At 42.2% G+C, this 18193-nt stretch overlaps 1 protein-coding gene across 2 annotated transcripts in view; it reads right to left on the bottom strand.

Annotated features, from left to right (window-relative positions):
• SAP30BP (SAP30 binding protein) overlaps positions 1-18193 on the bottom strand; it is a 56378-nt gene that overhangs the window by 33542 nt on the left and 4643 nt on the right. For both annotated transcript variants that reach the window (XM_077833219.1, XM_077833217.1), the window contains exon 3: positions 17193-17240. In XM_077833219.1, the coding sequence (XP_077689345.1) occupies positions 17193-17240 (48 nt within the window). The remainder of the gene's footprint in view (positions 1-17192; positions 17241-18193) is intronic.

Genomic DNA, 18193 nt, shown 5'->3' with positions numbered 1-18193 from the left:
TGTGATGGAACAATGAATTCACACTACTGTGGCTTTTGTGGGTCATGTTGATCGCTAATTTGGCTTCTGAACCACTGAGGTCCGAGTATCACTGAGGCTAGTCAAGCAGCACTGTGCATTGGTTGTGTCCAGAATCAAGCCAGATACTTATGCCGCCATAAAATACACATTCCTTGGTGAAAATTAAGTCAATAAGTCGGACATCTGTGAAAAATTGTACATAGTGACCATGTTCCAATGGGGAGCACTCACTGAAGTCAACAGGGCTTGGATTTCACCCCCAGTGTTTCACTGAGAGCCAGCACTGCTTTGTTTTCACAACCTTGAGCTCTGGAATGCTGTGTGGGAGGGTACCTACATTTATGTTTGTGGTTAAAGTCTTTTTCTGGACACTGGGCTGACAAGACTAATGAAATCAAGCCAGAGATAAACTGCTGCTTATTTAGCCAATAGCTATCTCCATCACCAGGGAGGTATGAAACTCAGACAAGCTACAGAAAAAGAGCTGACCTCTTGTTCCTTCATATCCCAAGCTTAATGGAAAGGCTTTTGTCCCATCTGATATTGCAAGCGGATATGTGAAAACTGCCAGAATGAAGTATAAAATAAAGGGGTTTTTCCCCCACCCCATTTTGTGGAGGACAGAGTGAATATATTCACTAAGTAGTAGTAGGCGGCATCTTTCAGTCTTGAGACCATGGATATGTGCTCCTGAGAGGTAAAGAATTTACTCAGTTGGTTTTATGGCAGCCATGGCTGTGGCTGAAGAGACCCACTTGAGAGAGAGAGAGACACAATCTCTGCTTACTAAGGTTTTATACTAAAGGCAGGTTTCAGAGTAGCAGCTGTGTTAGTCTGTATCCGCAAAAAGAAAAGGAGGACTTATTTGTTACTCTCTAAGGTGCCACAAGTACTCCTTTTCTTTATACTAAAGGCAGATCTTGTCTTCAAAATGGGAGGTTTTCTCCAAATCTTGCACTACTGCAGAGCCACCGGTGCTCAGAACAGTGGGAACACTAGTGTAAAATAGTCCATCTCCCTTCTTCTCCCATTAGAAGGGGAGACCTTTCCCATCTCTCTCCTCTCAAGAAAGGTGTACCCCACAATTCTTCCCCTCACCTCCCCAGTTGGGAAGGTCAGCTCTTCACTGCCATCTATCCCCCTCCTGCTGGTCATCCCTCAATCATCCTGTTACTGTTCACAGCTACTCCAAGCAGTGGCACACACCATGACATTTGCCAGACTGGTCAGTTTCACTACTGCTGCTTTCAGCTTCTGAGCAGTAGTGAAGGGGACAATAAATCTTACAGAGATGCTGCTAATGGTCAGCATCTGGTGCAGGTGGATGGAGGTGCAGAGCAAGGAAATATAAAAGTCAGATTTTAGGGACCTCTGATCACCTACATTTTTAAGATCTCTAGACCGATCTCATGCATAACAAGCCATATGATTTCTGGTCTGCATGTTCCAGAGCAGTTTAGCAAGATTTACAAGATTATCATTTTCACCAATGATTGACTTCAGCTACTATTTAAGTTTCAGTATTACTGTTCTGCTAGCATTCAGAAAAAGTTTCCCCATTTACTACTGCTGAGCAAGTAGGCAAGTGCCTTTTTCAAACCTTGGGCAATGAGACACTCCCTCTGGCAGCCCAACGGTTGTATTTATTATTAAACTGAACCATCAAGATGGATTCATATCTGTTGATGAAGGATAGGCACTGTTTCTGCTTGTTACATGTAAGAATTGCAACATGAAAGCAAGGTATTCTAGTTAAACTCCCCATCCTACTGTGGTGAGATATGGACTGTTAGTAAGAGATTCAGTCCAACAAAACTGCAGGGTGTGTCCCCACTATGGAAGGTTTTTAAACAAAACAAAAACCAAACCAAAAAAAAAAACAAAAAAAAAACACACCACACAAGAATACAGCCTACCATCAGGTCCCAATGCAAAAATCAACAGCAATCCCCTCAGTGGGAACAGAGATTAAAACATAGGAAGGAAATGAAAACAATATAAATCTGACACTGAAGAATTTAAGCTTCAGAAGATTTACCGAGAAAAGTCCATTTTATTTGATGGAAAGAATGGACTTATTTACAACAATGCTTGCTAAATCCTTCCTGAGACAAAATCCATAAATCCAGTACAAAGCGCACACCCACACCGCAGAACACCACAGCTACTGGAGTTAGGATTGGTATCCTTTGGCAAGAGCTGCCATCAACTTCACAGCTGCAGTGGCATAAATTACTAGGAGCGCATTTTAATCATGCAGAAGGGGAGGGGGCAGGGGAGAGAGAGAAGATAACTGCTTTGTGGGGAAGGAAAGCATGTAATGGCTAGAGGGACTTGGGTGCGAAAAACAAGATCCAAGTTGTGAAATTGGATTGACTGAGAAGTCAATGTCAAATTCCCCAGCTTGGGTTCTCTCCTTTCCCATGCCTTTTCAACTGAGCCAGACCCACAAACTCCCTCTAGTTTCCCCACCACTGCTGATTAAAACAATGGAATGGGTTAGAAGCACCAAGTTTTCACATAATTAGCCTGATCTTACTTCTGTTAATCAGATCCTCCCTCCTTTTATTTATTGTATCTGCTCTTTCGATCTTGTCTTAAATTAGATCGTACCTATTCCAAAGGTTTACAGTGTCCTCCTATTAGTCAGTACAGCAGCCAACACAATGGGACCCTGATCCTGATCCAGGCCTTTGGACACTTCCATAATAATTTTAAACACACCTTGATAATGCTGTTATCCTTTCCCAGCCTGGGCATCCTGAGGCATGATGCCTTCTGTGATTTATTTAGACATTTCTTTAGTGCTCACCAACTTGGTGTCCGATTACTGAACAAAGTTTTAAAAACAAGTCCACATATGCAGATCACAATTGGTATAATAGTGCCCTGAAAAGAGAGCGGTAGAGAGTTCCAAAGCCAGGGATCTTGTGTAAGGACTGGCCTCCAGTTATTCACTGGTTCAATCCCAGTCAAAACAAGAGCATGCTAACTGACAGGCTGGCATGGCTGGACATCAGGAGAGAGAGACTAAATGAAATGAACCCACTGAAGTGAGCTGTAGCTCACGAAAGCTTATGCTCAAATAAATTGGTTAGTCTCTAAGGTGCCACAAGTCCTCCTTTTCTCTTTCCACTGATTGTTGCAATTCAGTGTCCAGACTCAAAGCACATTCATGATACTGGAGACTGGGCTGGCAGAGATTGATTTATTACAGGGACAGCTATTTACACAAAAGTACATTTGTAAAGAGATGAAAAGAAGTTACAGCAACACTTGTGACCACTCACAGGGTTCAAGCAGAACGTACTGCCTAGTAGAACATGACCTTTAATCCAAGTTTTCATTAGAGTGTTTGACCAATACAAAGATACTTGCTTGTTGGTGGTAGGGTCATTACAGCAGGTTTCACCCCACAGGAAAGTAGGCACAGCTAAAAGTGAATGGACATTTTCCTTCTCTCTACAACAATTCATGCATTGGGTGGAGGGAGGGGAGTAAAAATCTCGTTAAAGAATCTGCTAAGGCAACAGCATCATTCAGTTGATGCAGAAAGAATCTGAAGTCTGGATGCAAACACTTCATCTCCACTACCAGCCATAACAAAGCAAGAGGGAAAAATACCTATATGTAGACAGGAAAAAGTTTATGATTAATTTCTCAACCCTTCTCAGGGCAATGCACATGCTCCAATACACGGAGTTAGTTGGATGACCTAGTCATTCCTACAGTAGAGACAGAAAAAAAATTTAAAATCCATCAGACTTGAGTTAAGAGCAAAGAGTGAGCTGCAGGAAGAAATGGCAATTTCACCTCCCACCCACAAAAGTTGCCAGTTGTAACATATGCTACATTAGAGAAGCTGGTAAACAAAATAGAGTTCAAGTGTGTGGAGGGAGGGGGCGAACAAGAGTACAAAGTTTTATTTCCTTTCCCAACAAAATAAAAAAGAAAAGGAGAATCCCGGGAGAAAGCCCAATACAAGCCCATTTCCTATAGCCATATCCTGTTTGCCAGCTCTGTCACATGGCTCCAGGCAAACTGCCCAGCTTGGGAGGAGAAAATGAACTTATCAGAAAAATGAGAGGAAGCCGCTGGGGCCATGTCCTGAAAGCACTGAAAAACAGAGGCGAGCCACCTTTAGTGAAGAATTGACAGTTTCCATACTGCAATATGAGTATTTACTTCTATACCGGGGTCGGCAACCTTTCAGAAGTGGTGTGCCGAGTCTTCATTTATTTACTTTAATTTAAGGTTCCATGTGCCAGTAATACATCTTAACTTTTTTAGAAGGTCTCTCTCTCTAAGTCTATATATTATATAACTAAACTATTGTCATATATAAAGTAAACAAGGTTTTCAAAATGTTTAAGAAGCTTTATTTAAAATTAAATTAAAATGCTTATCTTATGCTATGCCTCTCGTGGAGGTGGAGTTATTAAGTTGGTGTAGTAGGCGAGTTACATCAGTGGGAGCTACATTTTAATAGCTTACAGAGTTAGGGCAACGTAAAACTACCTTACATCGACCTAACTGTAGTGTAGACCAAGCCTGAGGGACCACCTCTAGGCATGAAAGGGTTGGTTAAGATATGAGAAGGTTTGCACTGATGCTGTATGGTGTCATTGCTCTGTAAGTAACGAGAGATTTCCAGGGCTCTCAATCTGGCACCATTCAAGAACATTTAATAGAGAAGTTATGAAGCCAGGAATGTAAAATAAAACAGCAGGTTTCTCTGCAGGTAGTCAGAGGGTCAAAAAATAAGTCATGCTTTAATACAAGTGTGCATATTCTTCCAGTCTAGCTCTAGCTGGTGAAAAGAATACAAGGAAAGTGGCACCACAAGTTACTCAATGTTCTGGAAGTTTTTATAAAACAGACTTTAAAAAAAAATCTTTCAGGGCTCTTGCTGAAAGGACGAGCCACACCTGTGTCAATAATCTGTGGTATTCAGCACTTCAGGGAGTGAAGAGTCTGTTGCGGCTTGTATGCCTGGCGGGGGAGGAATGAGACATGTCCAAATACGTGCCTACTCATCTTCCAGAACAGTTTGTAAGAGCTGGTATACTGAATTCAGGGCTGCAGCTTTGAACCCAAAGTTTAAGCCAACAATGCTACGATCTCTCTCTGCAGTTGTTAAGACAAATGGGCTAGAGGCAGAGGGGGGAAACATGAGAGAGAGAAAAAATAGAATAAAACTTTCAGTGCCAGGTTCATTCTTTCATGTCAAATTGTGTTTAGCATTTGCCAATATACTCAGGCAGACAAAGCTACTTGTAACCATGCTCACCTGTCTAGAAAAAATGGCTAAGATACACCAACTACTTTAAATTTCTGATACAAAGAGCACTTATTTTAAATAGTGGGTGAGGACAGTACAAGAAACTGACTTATCTGTACTCTTCTTAAAAACCTTCCAGGCATAACAACATCAGTGAAACCTCTCAATACTTTTGGTTTCTTAATGGGAAGCCGAAAGGCAATGTGTCCAATGCTAAGAATAAGGGAGAGGCACAATCAGTGACTTACTTTGTAAAACTAGGCAGATCAAGCAGGTGTTCTGATTGCAGGAAGCCAAGAGAAAAGAGAACACTGATATAATGTTCAGTGGATACAGTGCTACTCCTACAGAGAATGCTAAGGCTGGTTTATTGTAAAGCATTTCAAAGTCTAAATCAGAGAGCAAGTAACTTGAAGTACATTTTCAGGGTTGGTGGATTCCTGAAGAGAAGAGCAACTGAGATAAAATTCAACCTCACAATTCATTGTGGAAAGGTTAACTCCTACCAGACCATGCCATGTCTTTCAGAAGGTCAATACAGGACCACTGCAGTCATCACCGAATATAGAGGTTTTGGGAGTTGAGGAAGTTTTACAACTGGCTCCTGAACCAGACTAGTTTTCAAAATTCCCCAATGACATTTTTAACAGCTGCCCCTTTAACACATGAAAGCAGAGGAATGACAGTCAACTTGGCCTACTTTTGAGCTTCGTCACCCATAAACAAAACATTAACATTCATCATAAGAATGGTCACACTGAGTCAGACCAATGGTCCACCTAGCCCATTATCCGGTCTTCTGCCAGTGCCAGGTACTTCAGACGGAATGGACAGAACAGGGCAATTACAGTAAAAGCTGTTTTATCTGGCATGTTGGGGGGGGATGAGGGGTGCCGGTAAGTGAAAAATACCGGCTAACTAAGGGCGAGGGAGTTTGGGTGTGAGAAGATGTGTGGGGCAGCAGGTTAGGGTGCGGGACAGGGGTGCTGTGGCACTCACCTCAGGCAGCTCCCTGCAAGTGACCTGTCATGGCTGCTCCTGGGCGGAGGCGGGACAGGCTGCTCCATGCACTGCCTCCGCCTGCAGGCGCTGCCCCTGCAGCTCCCATTGGCCGCGGTTCTCAGCCAATGAGAGCTGCAGAGCTAGTGCTTGGTGCGGGTTGGGGGGCCGAGTGTGCAGAGCTACCTGTGCACCTCTGCCTAGGAGTGACCAGCACAAGTCGCCATTTGCGGGGAGCCGCCTGAGGTGAATGCCCCCCAGATCCGGCACTCTGCACCTTCTCCTGCACCCCACCCTGCTGCCTCAAGTCCCGTCCCACACTCCAACTCCCTCCCAGAACCTGTGCTCCACATTCCCTCCCGTGCCCCATCCTTCTGTGGGCCCCACACCAACTGGACTATAAACCGGAATTTCAATGAAGATGAGAAATGCCAGTTTATAGAGCTTTCCAATTGGTGAAGTGCCAGATAAAACAGCTTTTACTGTATTAAGTGATCCAGCCCCAGCTTCAAGCAGTCAGAGGTTTAGGGATACCTGGAGCATGGGGTTGCATCCATGACCATCTTGGCTAATAGCTATTGATGGACCTATCCTCCATGAACTTATCAAATTCTTTTTTGACCCGTTATAATTTTGGTATTCACAACATCCCCTGGCAAGGAGTTCCACAGGCTGACTATGCGTTGTGTGAAGAAGTACTTCCTTATGTTTGTTTTAAACCTTCTGCCTATTAATTTCATCGGGTGACCCCTGGTTCTTGTGTTATGTGAAGGAACAAATAATACTTCCTTATTCACTTTCTCCATACCAGACTAATGATTTTATAGGCTTCTATCAGGCCCCCCTTTGTCATCTCTTTTCTAAGCTGAACAGTCTCACTCTTTCTAATCTCTCCTCATATGGAAGCTCATCCTTTTAAGACATGTTCATACTAGTTCCTATTGCTTATGATATCCATTCCCTATATTTGAGGGTTGCATGCATCCCACTGCTGGTTGAGTGGACCTAAAGATATTAGGAACATTTTAAAAGTTACTACTTTGAGCTTCATAACTCAAAATGTTTGCCCAATTAATCTTAGAATTCCCACTAAAAAGAATTTTTTAGTGGAAATTCTAAGATTAATTGGGCAAACATTGAGTTATGTGAAGCTCAAATTAGTAACAAACAAACACAAACTCTTTTTGGCAAAAATTGGTGCCGGTGGCTTTCCAGAACTGGGCTTAAAACAGAAGCTGCCTTACAGCCTTGAGCACAGAGTTGCTAGTGTGCTTTGACAGTGCCAGTGTTAGAGACTCCATTATCGTATGTTCACCTGCTGGTTTACAGAGCAAAACGATCACCCGAAATCAGTAATATCTCTGAGAGCCCACAATGACAGTTAGGAAGAGCTGGGGGAGGCAAGAATGATCACAAGCATCACAGTTTGGATGCTGTAATCCCATACTGATATTACTCTCCCCTCCCCCCAAATCAAAATGATTGCTATCTCCTCCCTAAAAGTAGCCAAGGGATCACTCATCCACTGAAGGAATTATTCTATGGGAGGGCTGGATCAAGGTTACAGTAAAACCTGAGCATGTCTCTGAAGGTTATCAAAAGGCCCTTTGTTAGATTTGCTTAGGAAATACACTGTTTTTCTAAAATCTGACACCCCTCTGCTTCTTTTGTCCTGTAGTCTAAGTCTAACTTGGCAGCCTCCCAGAGTCCCGATACACAAAGTGAGGGGAGGGTTCCATGAAAAAGGAACTTCTGACAGGACAACAAGCTTTCAAAGTCTGTAAGCAGTTATTGGACTCAGGGCATCTCTACACTGCAGTTAAAAATATGCGACTGGTCTGAGCCAGCTGACTTGGGCTCACAGGGCTTTGTCTCAGTGGTTGTTTAATTGCAGTGTAGATATTCTGGCTGGGGCTGCAGTGCAAGCTCTGGGACACTCCCACCTTGCAGGGTCCTACAGCCCAGTCCAGCCCAGCCAAGCCCAAAATGTCTATACTTCAATTAAACAGCCCTTAGAGCCCCAGAGAGCTGTAGGTTATTAACTGCAGTGTAGACATACCCTCACTTGCAAGTAAGCGGCCATATACACTGACTTCCTGATATCAAGGGTAATCAGCACAGTAATCAGGGCTTGAGAGTTAATGATTGCCCTGCAAATGCCATCTGAAGGGAGCTGAGTAGAAGGGTTGGGCTCACAGTCCTTGCTTCACTTCAATGCCCTGTTTTAATAGCCCATCCCCACAATGTCTAGGTCCAGAATCCTTCAGATCAGAGTTTAGTAGAGGGGTATGCCTAATACTATGATTCAAACCAATTTCTCCCCCCCCCCCAAATGACTAGCCCAGTTTATGCCAAAGGAATTAAAAACAAAAGGAAAGAGGACCCAAGGGCTTATTTCTTTACTGCTTTGAAATAGTAACAATATTCTGTGCTTCTAGCAGTAGGCCAAGCACACTACATGATTACACACAGCTCCTTAACCCTTCCCACCCTAAACAAGAGAGCCATGAATGCCAGTAGAATACCACATTTTAGAGCCAGGTTCACAAAGCCGCCATACATTTCCCTCTTGCCTCAAACCCATGGCTCCACACCCAGAAGAGAGGGCCCGAAGAGGCTATGTAGGTTGTGGGATGCCATCCATCCAAGTCCTTTCCATGCTAACTGAACGGTCAACCATTTCTTCCCCCCCTACTGAATATAATTCTTTGTGTTTCTGTAGTTAGTAATTATAAAAAAATATATATATATATATATATTTTTATAATTACTATCTGCTTACAGTAAGGGGGTTTACCTTCTTGGTAATTATAGTCCCCCATGTAAAGGGATTTGGGTTTACACTCAGCATGCAGGGTCTCATACCAGGGACAATTCTCCCCAGGAAAAATTCTAGAGATCAATCTGCTTTTTTCAAAGTTACAGCCATCAGGAGCCTGTGCTTCTTTTCATTAGAACACCATATTGCTGAACTAGCTTCCTGCTCACTGTCTGCTCTGAGCAAAAGTTTACACTTCTCTAATCAGTTTGAAGGCACACACTTTTCATTCACTGACACACCCGTCTGCAGTTAGTCAAACAGCTCTGATGTATAAAATCCTTCTGCTAGTCTTCACCAGAGAAACAGCAGTGTGACACATCAGTATCTGAACTTGAAAAGCTTATTGGGACTTGCTGCTCAAGAGTTTAGTGTCAACATGACAAAGAGGAAGCTGCAGTCTGTTTGGTCATTCAGGCTGTTTTCGTCTATGATTGAGATAAGTGAGAAGGCATGTGCCAGTGGCACTTCTTATAAGTGAACAGAAATATGTTCATCGAGAGCAACTGCGATATTTGATAAAAAAACAAGGAAAAAGATACAGGGTAAATGTAAACTTAAGTGCTGTGTAGGGGAGAGGAGCCTGGGCACTTTTCCATATTTCCATGAGTCACAGGTGGTGACCAAATTTGGAAAGTGTTCCCCCACCATACCTTTTATATAAAGCTAGCACAGAAAATTATGCTTTTATCCACTTATAACTCCACAGCCTTTGCCTATGACAGCAATGACACCTTTCTAAGGCAGTGTGTTTTTGGCCTAAACAGCAATAAATTCTGAACTGCTTTTATGCAGTCTCTGGAATGGACTTGAGCCACAGGTGCAAGGAATCCTAACTCCATGTAACCTTTTTTGAATTAGAGAATCAATGTCTTGCTTGATTATTGTTCAGATAAAATCCTACATTTAATTTGACTGAGCACAAACTTAAAGAATTCATTCCCCATTTGCTCATAGCTGTGCCTATTAGAAAGGCAGCAGAACGTTCATTGGTTATGAATAACTGCACAATTAACTGATCCAAGAATAGCCGTTTAATCTCATTTTTACAACAGGATAGCATGGGTTTCATCTTCGGCTGGCCCTAAAACCTGAAAGGGTTGCACCAGGCCATTTCTACAGCACATGGAAATGCCCAAGCCTCACATTTAACATAGATTTCCAAAAGTGAGCTGTGTGGCTTTATTCTGAAATATGCAATATTTATTGCATATTATACCTTACACCTAACAGCAAAAATATTTTTAAGTACATCAGAAGCAGGATGCCTACCAAATAATCAGTGGGGACACTGGATGATCAAGGTACTAAAGGCGCAATCGAGGAAGATAAGGCCATTGTGGAGAAGCTAAATGAATTCTTTGCATCAGTCTTTGCTGCCAAGGATGTGAGGGAGATTCTCACACCTGAGCCTTTCTTTTTAGGGGACAAATCTGCGGAACCATCCCAGACGGAGGTGTCAATAAAGGTGGTTTTGGAACAAAGTGATACATTAAATAGTTATAAGTCACTAGGACCAGATGATATTCACCAAGAATTCTGAAGGAACTCATATATGAAATTGCAGAACTACTAACTGTGGTTTGTAAATGCTCTTAAATCAGCCTCAGTACCAGATGACTGGAGGACAGCTAATGTAATGCCAATTTTTAAAAAAGGCTCCAGAGGCAATCCCAGCAATTACAGATAGGTAAGCTTAACTTCAGTACCAGACAAGCTGGTTGAAAATATAGTAGAGAACAGAATTTCAGAGACATAGCTGAACACTATTTGTTGGGGAAGAGTCACTACGGCTTTCGTAAAGGGAAATCATGCCTCACCAATCTACTACAATTCTTTGTGGGGATCAACAAGAACGTGGACATGTGGGATCCAGTGGATATAGTGTACTTAGGTTTTCAGAAAGCCTTTGACAAGGTCCCTCACCAAAGGCTCTTAAGCAAAGCAAGCAGTCATGGGACAAGATGAAAGCTCCTCTTATGGATCAGTAACTGGTTAAAAGACAGGAAACAAAAGGATGCAAATAAAATGGTCAATTTTCACAATGGAGAGAGATAAATAGTGGAGTTCACCAATGATTTATACTGGAACCAGTGCTGTTCAACATATTCATAAATGATCTGGAAAAGGGGGTAAATGGTAGGGTGGCAAAGTTTGCAGAGGATACAAAAATCACTCAAAATAGTTAAGTCCAAAGCGGACTGCAAAGAGTTACACGGATCTCACAAAACTGGGTGACTGGATATCAAAATGGCAGATGAAATTCACCACTATAAGTGAAAAGTAATGCACATGGGGAAATATAATCCAAATTAAACAAACAAAAGTGATGAGGTTTAAAGTAGTTGTTACCACTCAGAAGATCTTGGAGTCATCATGGATAGCCCTTTGAAAACAGCTGCTTAGTGTGCTGCAGCAATCAAAAAGCAATGTCAGGAACAATTAGGACAATATAATGCCACTACATAAATCCACGTAGGCCCACACCTCAAATACTACATTCAGCTCTCATTGCCCCATTTAAAAAAAAAGTTAGAATTGGGAAAAAATACAGAGAAGGGCAACAAAAAATGATTAGGAGTATGGAACAGCTTCCGTATAAGGAGAGATTAAAGACTGGAATTGTTCAGTTTAGAAAAGAGAAAAGAGGAGATACGAGAGAGGTCTATAAAAGCATGAATGGTGTGGAGAAAGTGAATAAGGAAGTGTTATTTATCCCATCACATAACACGAGAATTAGAAATCACTCAATGAAATTAAGAGGCAACAGGTTTAAAATGAACATAAGGAAGTAATTCACAAACGGCATTGTCAATCTGTGGAGCTTGTTGCCAGGGGATGTTGAAAAAGCCACACACACAAAGAAGTTTAATTGGGTTCAAAAAATGATTTAATAAATTCATGGAGGATAGGTTCATCAATGGCTGTTAGCCAAGATGAAAAGGCTACCCCATGCAACCCCATGCTCCAAGTGTTCCTAAACTTCTGACTGCCAGAAACTCTGACTGAACACCAGGGGATGGATCACTCGATAATTGCTCTGTTCTGTTCATTCCCTCTGAAGAATTTGGCCCTGGCCACTGTTGGAAGACAGGATACTGGGCTAGATGGACCATTGCTCTGACCCAGTATGGTCATACTATACTTATGAAACCAATGGAGAATGAAAATTATGTTTGACTGGAAAAGATATTATCCAAAGCTGTTAGTGGGTTAATCAAATGGCTCTCCACTAGTCATGCCTCCACCTTGGGTTTATGATAGCCAGGATTATGGTTACTCCCTAGTTTGAACATGTTAAGAAGATCAAAGGGATGGGAAGAAATAAAACAGAAATATACTGCCACTTGGTGGAAAAGTTAGGTAAGAAATTCTTGCAGAACTTTTAAAATGAAGTTTTCCAATGGATTTCTTGGTAACATCACTAGTGAAAACGCAACCAGCACCTTAGAGAAGATTTATGGTGATGAGTTTTAATAAAATCCCACCCCACTTTAGGAATCTGATGTTGGGTCACCTGGCAGGATGACATCCTGAGGAAGCCCATGACTGGGGACTCTCCAGGCTAGCAGTTCATTTAAAAAACAGAAACCACCTAAAGGATATTTTGTAGCACTCTTATTTTGCACCCTTGGCATATGCCTATTCTGTTTATGCCTAAAGCCAACAGATAAGGAAAATATAAATTGAGCATTACAAAAGCTCCATTTCCTTTTGCTCTCCCTGCCATTTCTTCCAGCTCTTCCCCAAGACAGATGCAACTTCATAAGACTGCCTCCTCACATAGAATGGATATTTCCCTGTCGTGCTGGCCAAGATCTAGTGCAGCAGTTCTCAACCCATGGCCCAATTAGCACACAGCTGCGGCCCAGCTGAGTACTTAAAAAAAATTCAAAGTTTGCTGCTCTGTTCTGATAGGGGGTAGGGCTGGCTGAGAGGAAGACAACCTTTGGTTGCCTTCAGGAGGGCTCTTGCCAGCAGGGTGCTGGTGAGTGCAGCAGAGGGCGAGAGTGGGTCTCCAGGAAGGTTTGTGGGGGGGGAAGGGACTCTGAGCTGTGAGGAGGCAGTACAAGGGCAAGCTATTATTCCAGACTAAAGAGAAGTTACACACACTTGTATTAAATATATCATCGTCTCTCAAAAGACCTGAAAGCACTTCAGACGTTAAGCCTCAAAATCTCCTGGAGGTAGGTGGAGAGAGATTAAACAACCTGCCTAAGATTAGACTAAATCTGTGGAAGAGTTAGGAAAATAATACCAATCTCCTCTCCCCTGCCCCTCTTCCTCAAGTCCTCTGTCTTGACCACAAGACCTTCCTTCCTCTCATGTCTCTCTGCCAGCAAGAAAGTTGAATTCTAAGTTATCTTAAAATGTTTAATACTTCTCTAAACTGCACAGAGAATTCAAATACAGCTATAATTATATCAATGCCCCCAACGTGATTATTGTAAACATGGGCTGTCAGGTTATGAAAAAAATGAAAGCTTGAACTATTTTTCAGAAGCATGACGACGCTAAAATGTTCTTCCCCTCCAGTTTTCCATGGGGTTGTGTTTTAAACCATTCCAGTTTCTTCTTTTTTCACATTAAGTTGGAGCTCTTGGTTCTCACATCCAAGGCTGTGCGCAACTCTTTTCCTTGTTAAGGGCATTAACTGCTATAGCAGTGGGTACAAGTCCTCTGAAGTCAATGGTGATGCACCTGCTTAGATATGCATTGAACTTGGCCCCAGATCTCAGCTTTCACTTCCCCCTAGGCACAGCCTCCCTCCATGTCCAACATACTCCACTTGCCTAAATACACCAAGCCTCAGCCTCCCATTCAGCTTTACATTTTCTTCCATGCTACAGGCTATGATAGCAACAGTCTACGTCTTGTCAGCACTGACTCCTCTCTTCTCACGTCCTTAATTAAAGGATTTTTCTCAATTCCCAATACACCTCTACCCAGATAGAACGCTGTCCTCGGGAGCCAAAAAAATTTTACGGCGTTATAGGTGAAACTGCATTATATCGAACTTGCTTTGATCCACCAGTGCATGCAGCCCCGCCCCCCCGGAGAGCTGCTTTACCACGTTATATCCAAATTTGTGTTATATCGGGTTGTGTTATATCGGGGTAAAGGTGTACCAATCTCCTCTCTGATGCTCTAATTCCAAGTTTTGAATATAACGGTCTCTCTTTAATACTGTATTTCAATTAGACCATTAAAGTCCTTGATGCAAGACCTGCTTTTATGTTTCAACAATGTTTTGTTCATTTACTGTATGGCTCTCTAACACTAGTCTATGTAATTCTCGATTTCCCCATTATCTCTTCTGTTATAATTGTTCTTCCCCAGGGCAGGTGTAGCTGGCACTCTGCTCCAGCTTTGATAGAGCAGCAGTGGAAAGCTAACGTGAAAGAGCAGGCCTTAAAAAGAGCCATTGCCAACTTAAATGGAGGAATAGCAGAGATTTGAGCGGTGGCTCTATTCCTAGATCCATTTGAATTCCAGGATAGCATTAAATCAGTGGCAGAAAGGTGACAAAGTAGAATGCATTTTCTGAGGACCAGAGAGGCTGCAGACAAGGTGTTCCTAGTTCAGGCACTGGAATGGGAATCAGAACTTAGTGCATTACCTTAGGCATGTCACTCAGCCTCTGTGGCTTTATTTCTCCGTTTGTATTTTCTTGCCTGTTACTGCTCATTACAAATGTGTGCGCACACAGAGAAGCTCTATTCCTCCATCTCCTGCCTGTTTTACCTAGCAGTGCAAGAACCCAGACTAAGTGCCTTGAGGCAGGAACCATCTTTTAGTTATGTGTTTGTACAGTGCCTAGCACAACAGGCTAATCCATGAACTGGGCTCCGAGGCAGTACAGTAATACAAGTAATACTAAGTGTTTGTGGCATCAAAACTGCAGCCCTAGTGATTGATTGGGACAGCAGTGGATATTAGGCATTAGAAGCATGAAAGTTATAAAGGAGAAAACTGTTTATGAAGAAATATTTTGATAGATAGCATGGTGATACTTTGCTAAAACCTAAATACATAAGATGTAGCAGCAGTGATTGCATCACTGCTATCATGGACAGGTTTTTTGTTTGCAGCTGAATGATATGTAACATGGGGAAGAAAATTAGTATTTTCTGGTGGAATCAACAGCTGGAAAAAGGTGTCATGTCAACTGCTCTGGAGATTGAGCTCATTCATTCACACAACAGGTGCAGGACAAGTAGCCACACCAGGGTCCTGTATTCTGTAGTAAGGGCTAGATTCTGCTGGAGATTCTAAACTTTTGTTTTAAAAAAATTGTTGCTAGCCCATATGGTTGTAGAAACATGAACCAAGAGCAAACCAATGTGTGTATTTTCTTGACTCTGCTGATCATTTTAGAAGAAACATCCAACTAGTGTGCTTAGCCATTGGTGACAGATGCAATAGCCAGTATTTAGAAGTGGAAAGTGGTTGCTGAGGTGGGGCACTAGATACGGGGAGCAGGCTTCACGTAACATAAGAATGGCCATACTGGGTCATATCAAAGGTCCATCTAGCCCAGTATCCTGTCTTCTGACAGTGGCCAATGCCAGGTGCCCCAGAGGGAATGAACAGAACAGGTAATCATCATCAAGTGATCCATCCCCTGTTGCCCATTCCCAGTCTCTGGCAGACAGAGACTAGGGACACCATCTCTGCCCATCCTGGCTAATAGCCACTGATGGACTATCCTACATGAACTTATATAGCTCTTTTTTGAACACTGTTATAGTTTAGTTGCAATCACTTCCCCCCTTGAATAAAGACAGAAGAGAAAGCTGCAATGTATTTCTCCTTTTTCCTGGTACCAAAAGCCTTAGCTCCTCCTGTATGCCAAAAGCCTCTACCATGTCCCATGCATTCCCAGATGCAAGACATCCACAGACTCCTATCTAGCTGCCCAAACCTTTAAGTATGGACAGACTTAATACAAAGAATTACGTAATCTGATGAGGCGGGGTGGTTGTGAAACGTTCAAATCAGATAAAAAATGAAATTATGTTAATTTTCATGCTATCCTATAAAGACCTATATTTTAAGAGTACCTGAAGCTACCACAGCATTTCCAATTTCCTGCTGAAAATCAGAAGGCCTTGCTGTAGGGTTTAAGTATAGCTTGTCAGGGAGGACACAGGTCCTTGGTAAAACTAAGGCCCTGACAATCTGTTCTCTTTCAATATCCAGCAGCACTTTTCATATTGTTAGGGAAATTCATTCTTAACCTAATTTCCTAGGCGAATTCTAACATTAGTTTTCTCTCTATATAGATGCTTCCTATGCAATTTCAAGTGGATACAGTATCTCCACCACCACCAATTATACTTCCTGCCCCTGTTTAGTCTTGCTACACTCTATTAAACAGCTGCTGCCTCGCACCACAGGAATGTGTCAAGTATTCCATGGTATATGCTATATAAGGCACAAGGGTGTGAAAGGTAATTTATAAAAGCAATTATTTGGACATCTCTAATTTGATATTAATGATGCTCTTTCACAGTCAGATAGCTATGCACAAAGAATCCCTACAACAGGAACACTAAGTGTGAAGTGCTTGGATTATTTCTCAAATGATTTTGTAAAATTTCAAAATCTCTAGGAATACACTCCAAATTGATTCATCATCAAGCTGTTTCTCATGTAAAATCTGTCTTCCAGATGAAAGGGTTCAGATATTTGTGTCAGAACATGGCTCTGAATATTCAGGATAGGCTCCTTGTATTACATTATGATTTCCTTCAGATCATTGCAATAATGCTTCCTTCAGTATACCATCATGTCAGATCCATTTCACAACATGGCTCACTCATGACTTCAAACCTCTGTATGCCAATCAATGCCCCAGCTAGATAGCTCTGCTGCCTCTTCAGATCTTTTTCAGGAGCCAGAATTAAAATCCCTGAATATTCATGTTACAGGTGCAAATAAATAGAATAAAAACAATTAAGCACTAAGACTAACCAGAGCAGAAAACAAACCATGAACCAAGCCGTGCTGTTAAGACTTGTTCCTGTTGCAGACAGCTACCCAACCGCACCCCACCACACTTCCAAATACCTTTAGGTCACCAGCCTCAGGTTTTTCAGTCTCTGAATCGTCATCTTCCTACAAGACAAGAATTTACAGGATTAAGCTTAAAAGGTAGGCTTGGCAAGTTCCTGCATATATAGCAAGAGGCTTGCATTCAAACAGCCCAGTGACAGTCCAAGACCCTTTCAACCAACAAGTCATCATGAGCTCTATCCCACCCCTCTGCATGACTAAGAGATGAATCAGATAAACCATGGAAAAGAGTTGTTTAGCAAAAGCACAACCCCAAGTAGCAAACATCCCCTGAAGAATTCATACAGCTCCTGAAGATTCAAAACTAGACAATAAAAGGCAGCAAGCTTTTGTCACTTGATAATTCCAGCTGTTAGTTTTTGCTTGCTCTTGCTCAGTAATCCTCACAGAAAAAGCAGCATTTGCAAGACCTACTGCACGCCAAGCATACACCAGCAACATACACAGGACACACCTTGCCTGCCAACCCACTCAGCATGCAGGCTTGGTGGCACTAAGCCAGACCCACAAGCTCCAAAGATCCAGTGATGCCAGCACACACTGCATCTTTGTCATTCTAGTTTAGTACCCTAAGTCACTTTCACCCAACTTCCAAATACACAGGAGGAAACAGCCGGAGTCTGGAAGGATTTCATTCTACCATTTCCATCCAGAAATAAGAGGCTGCACAAAATGCCACCAAATAAAGAGTTTTAAGAGATCAAGTTCTGAAGTGCATTGGCATGGTAAACCCTGCTAAAGATGACCTATGACTTTACCAGGTTTGATCATCAGCTGGGACTACACTGCTCCATTAGCTACTGAACTTGGGTCATACAAAGCTATGTATCTTTAGAGGTAAATACATAACTCAAGTCAAAACATGTTACTTTTGAAAAAATAGAAAGAATATTTTTTGTCCTCCCATAACTTAAAGACCGCTGACTGGATTTTCCCCAAACTTCTCCATTCAGTTTCAACTCTAGCCCGAACCCAAACACTTGATGTTTCAGCTT

Source organism: Eretmochelys imbricata, chromosome 14, assembly GCF_965152235.1.
Source record: "Eretmochelys imbricata isolate rEreImb1 chromosome 14, rEreImb1.hap1, whole genome shotgun sequence".
In the NCBI taxonomy this organism is placed as follows: domain Eukaryota; kingdom Metazoa; phylum Chordata; order Testudines; family Cheloniidae; genus Eretmochelys; species Eretmochelys imbricata.
Note: the sequence above shows the minus strand (reverse complement) of the source record. Positions and strands in the feature narration are given on the sequence as shown.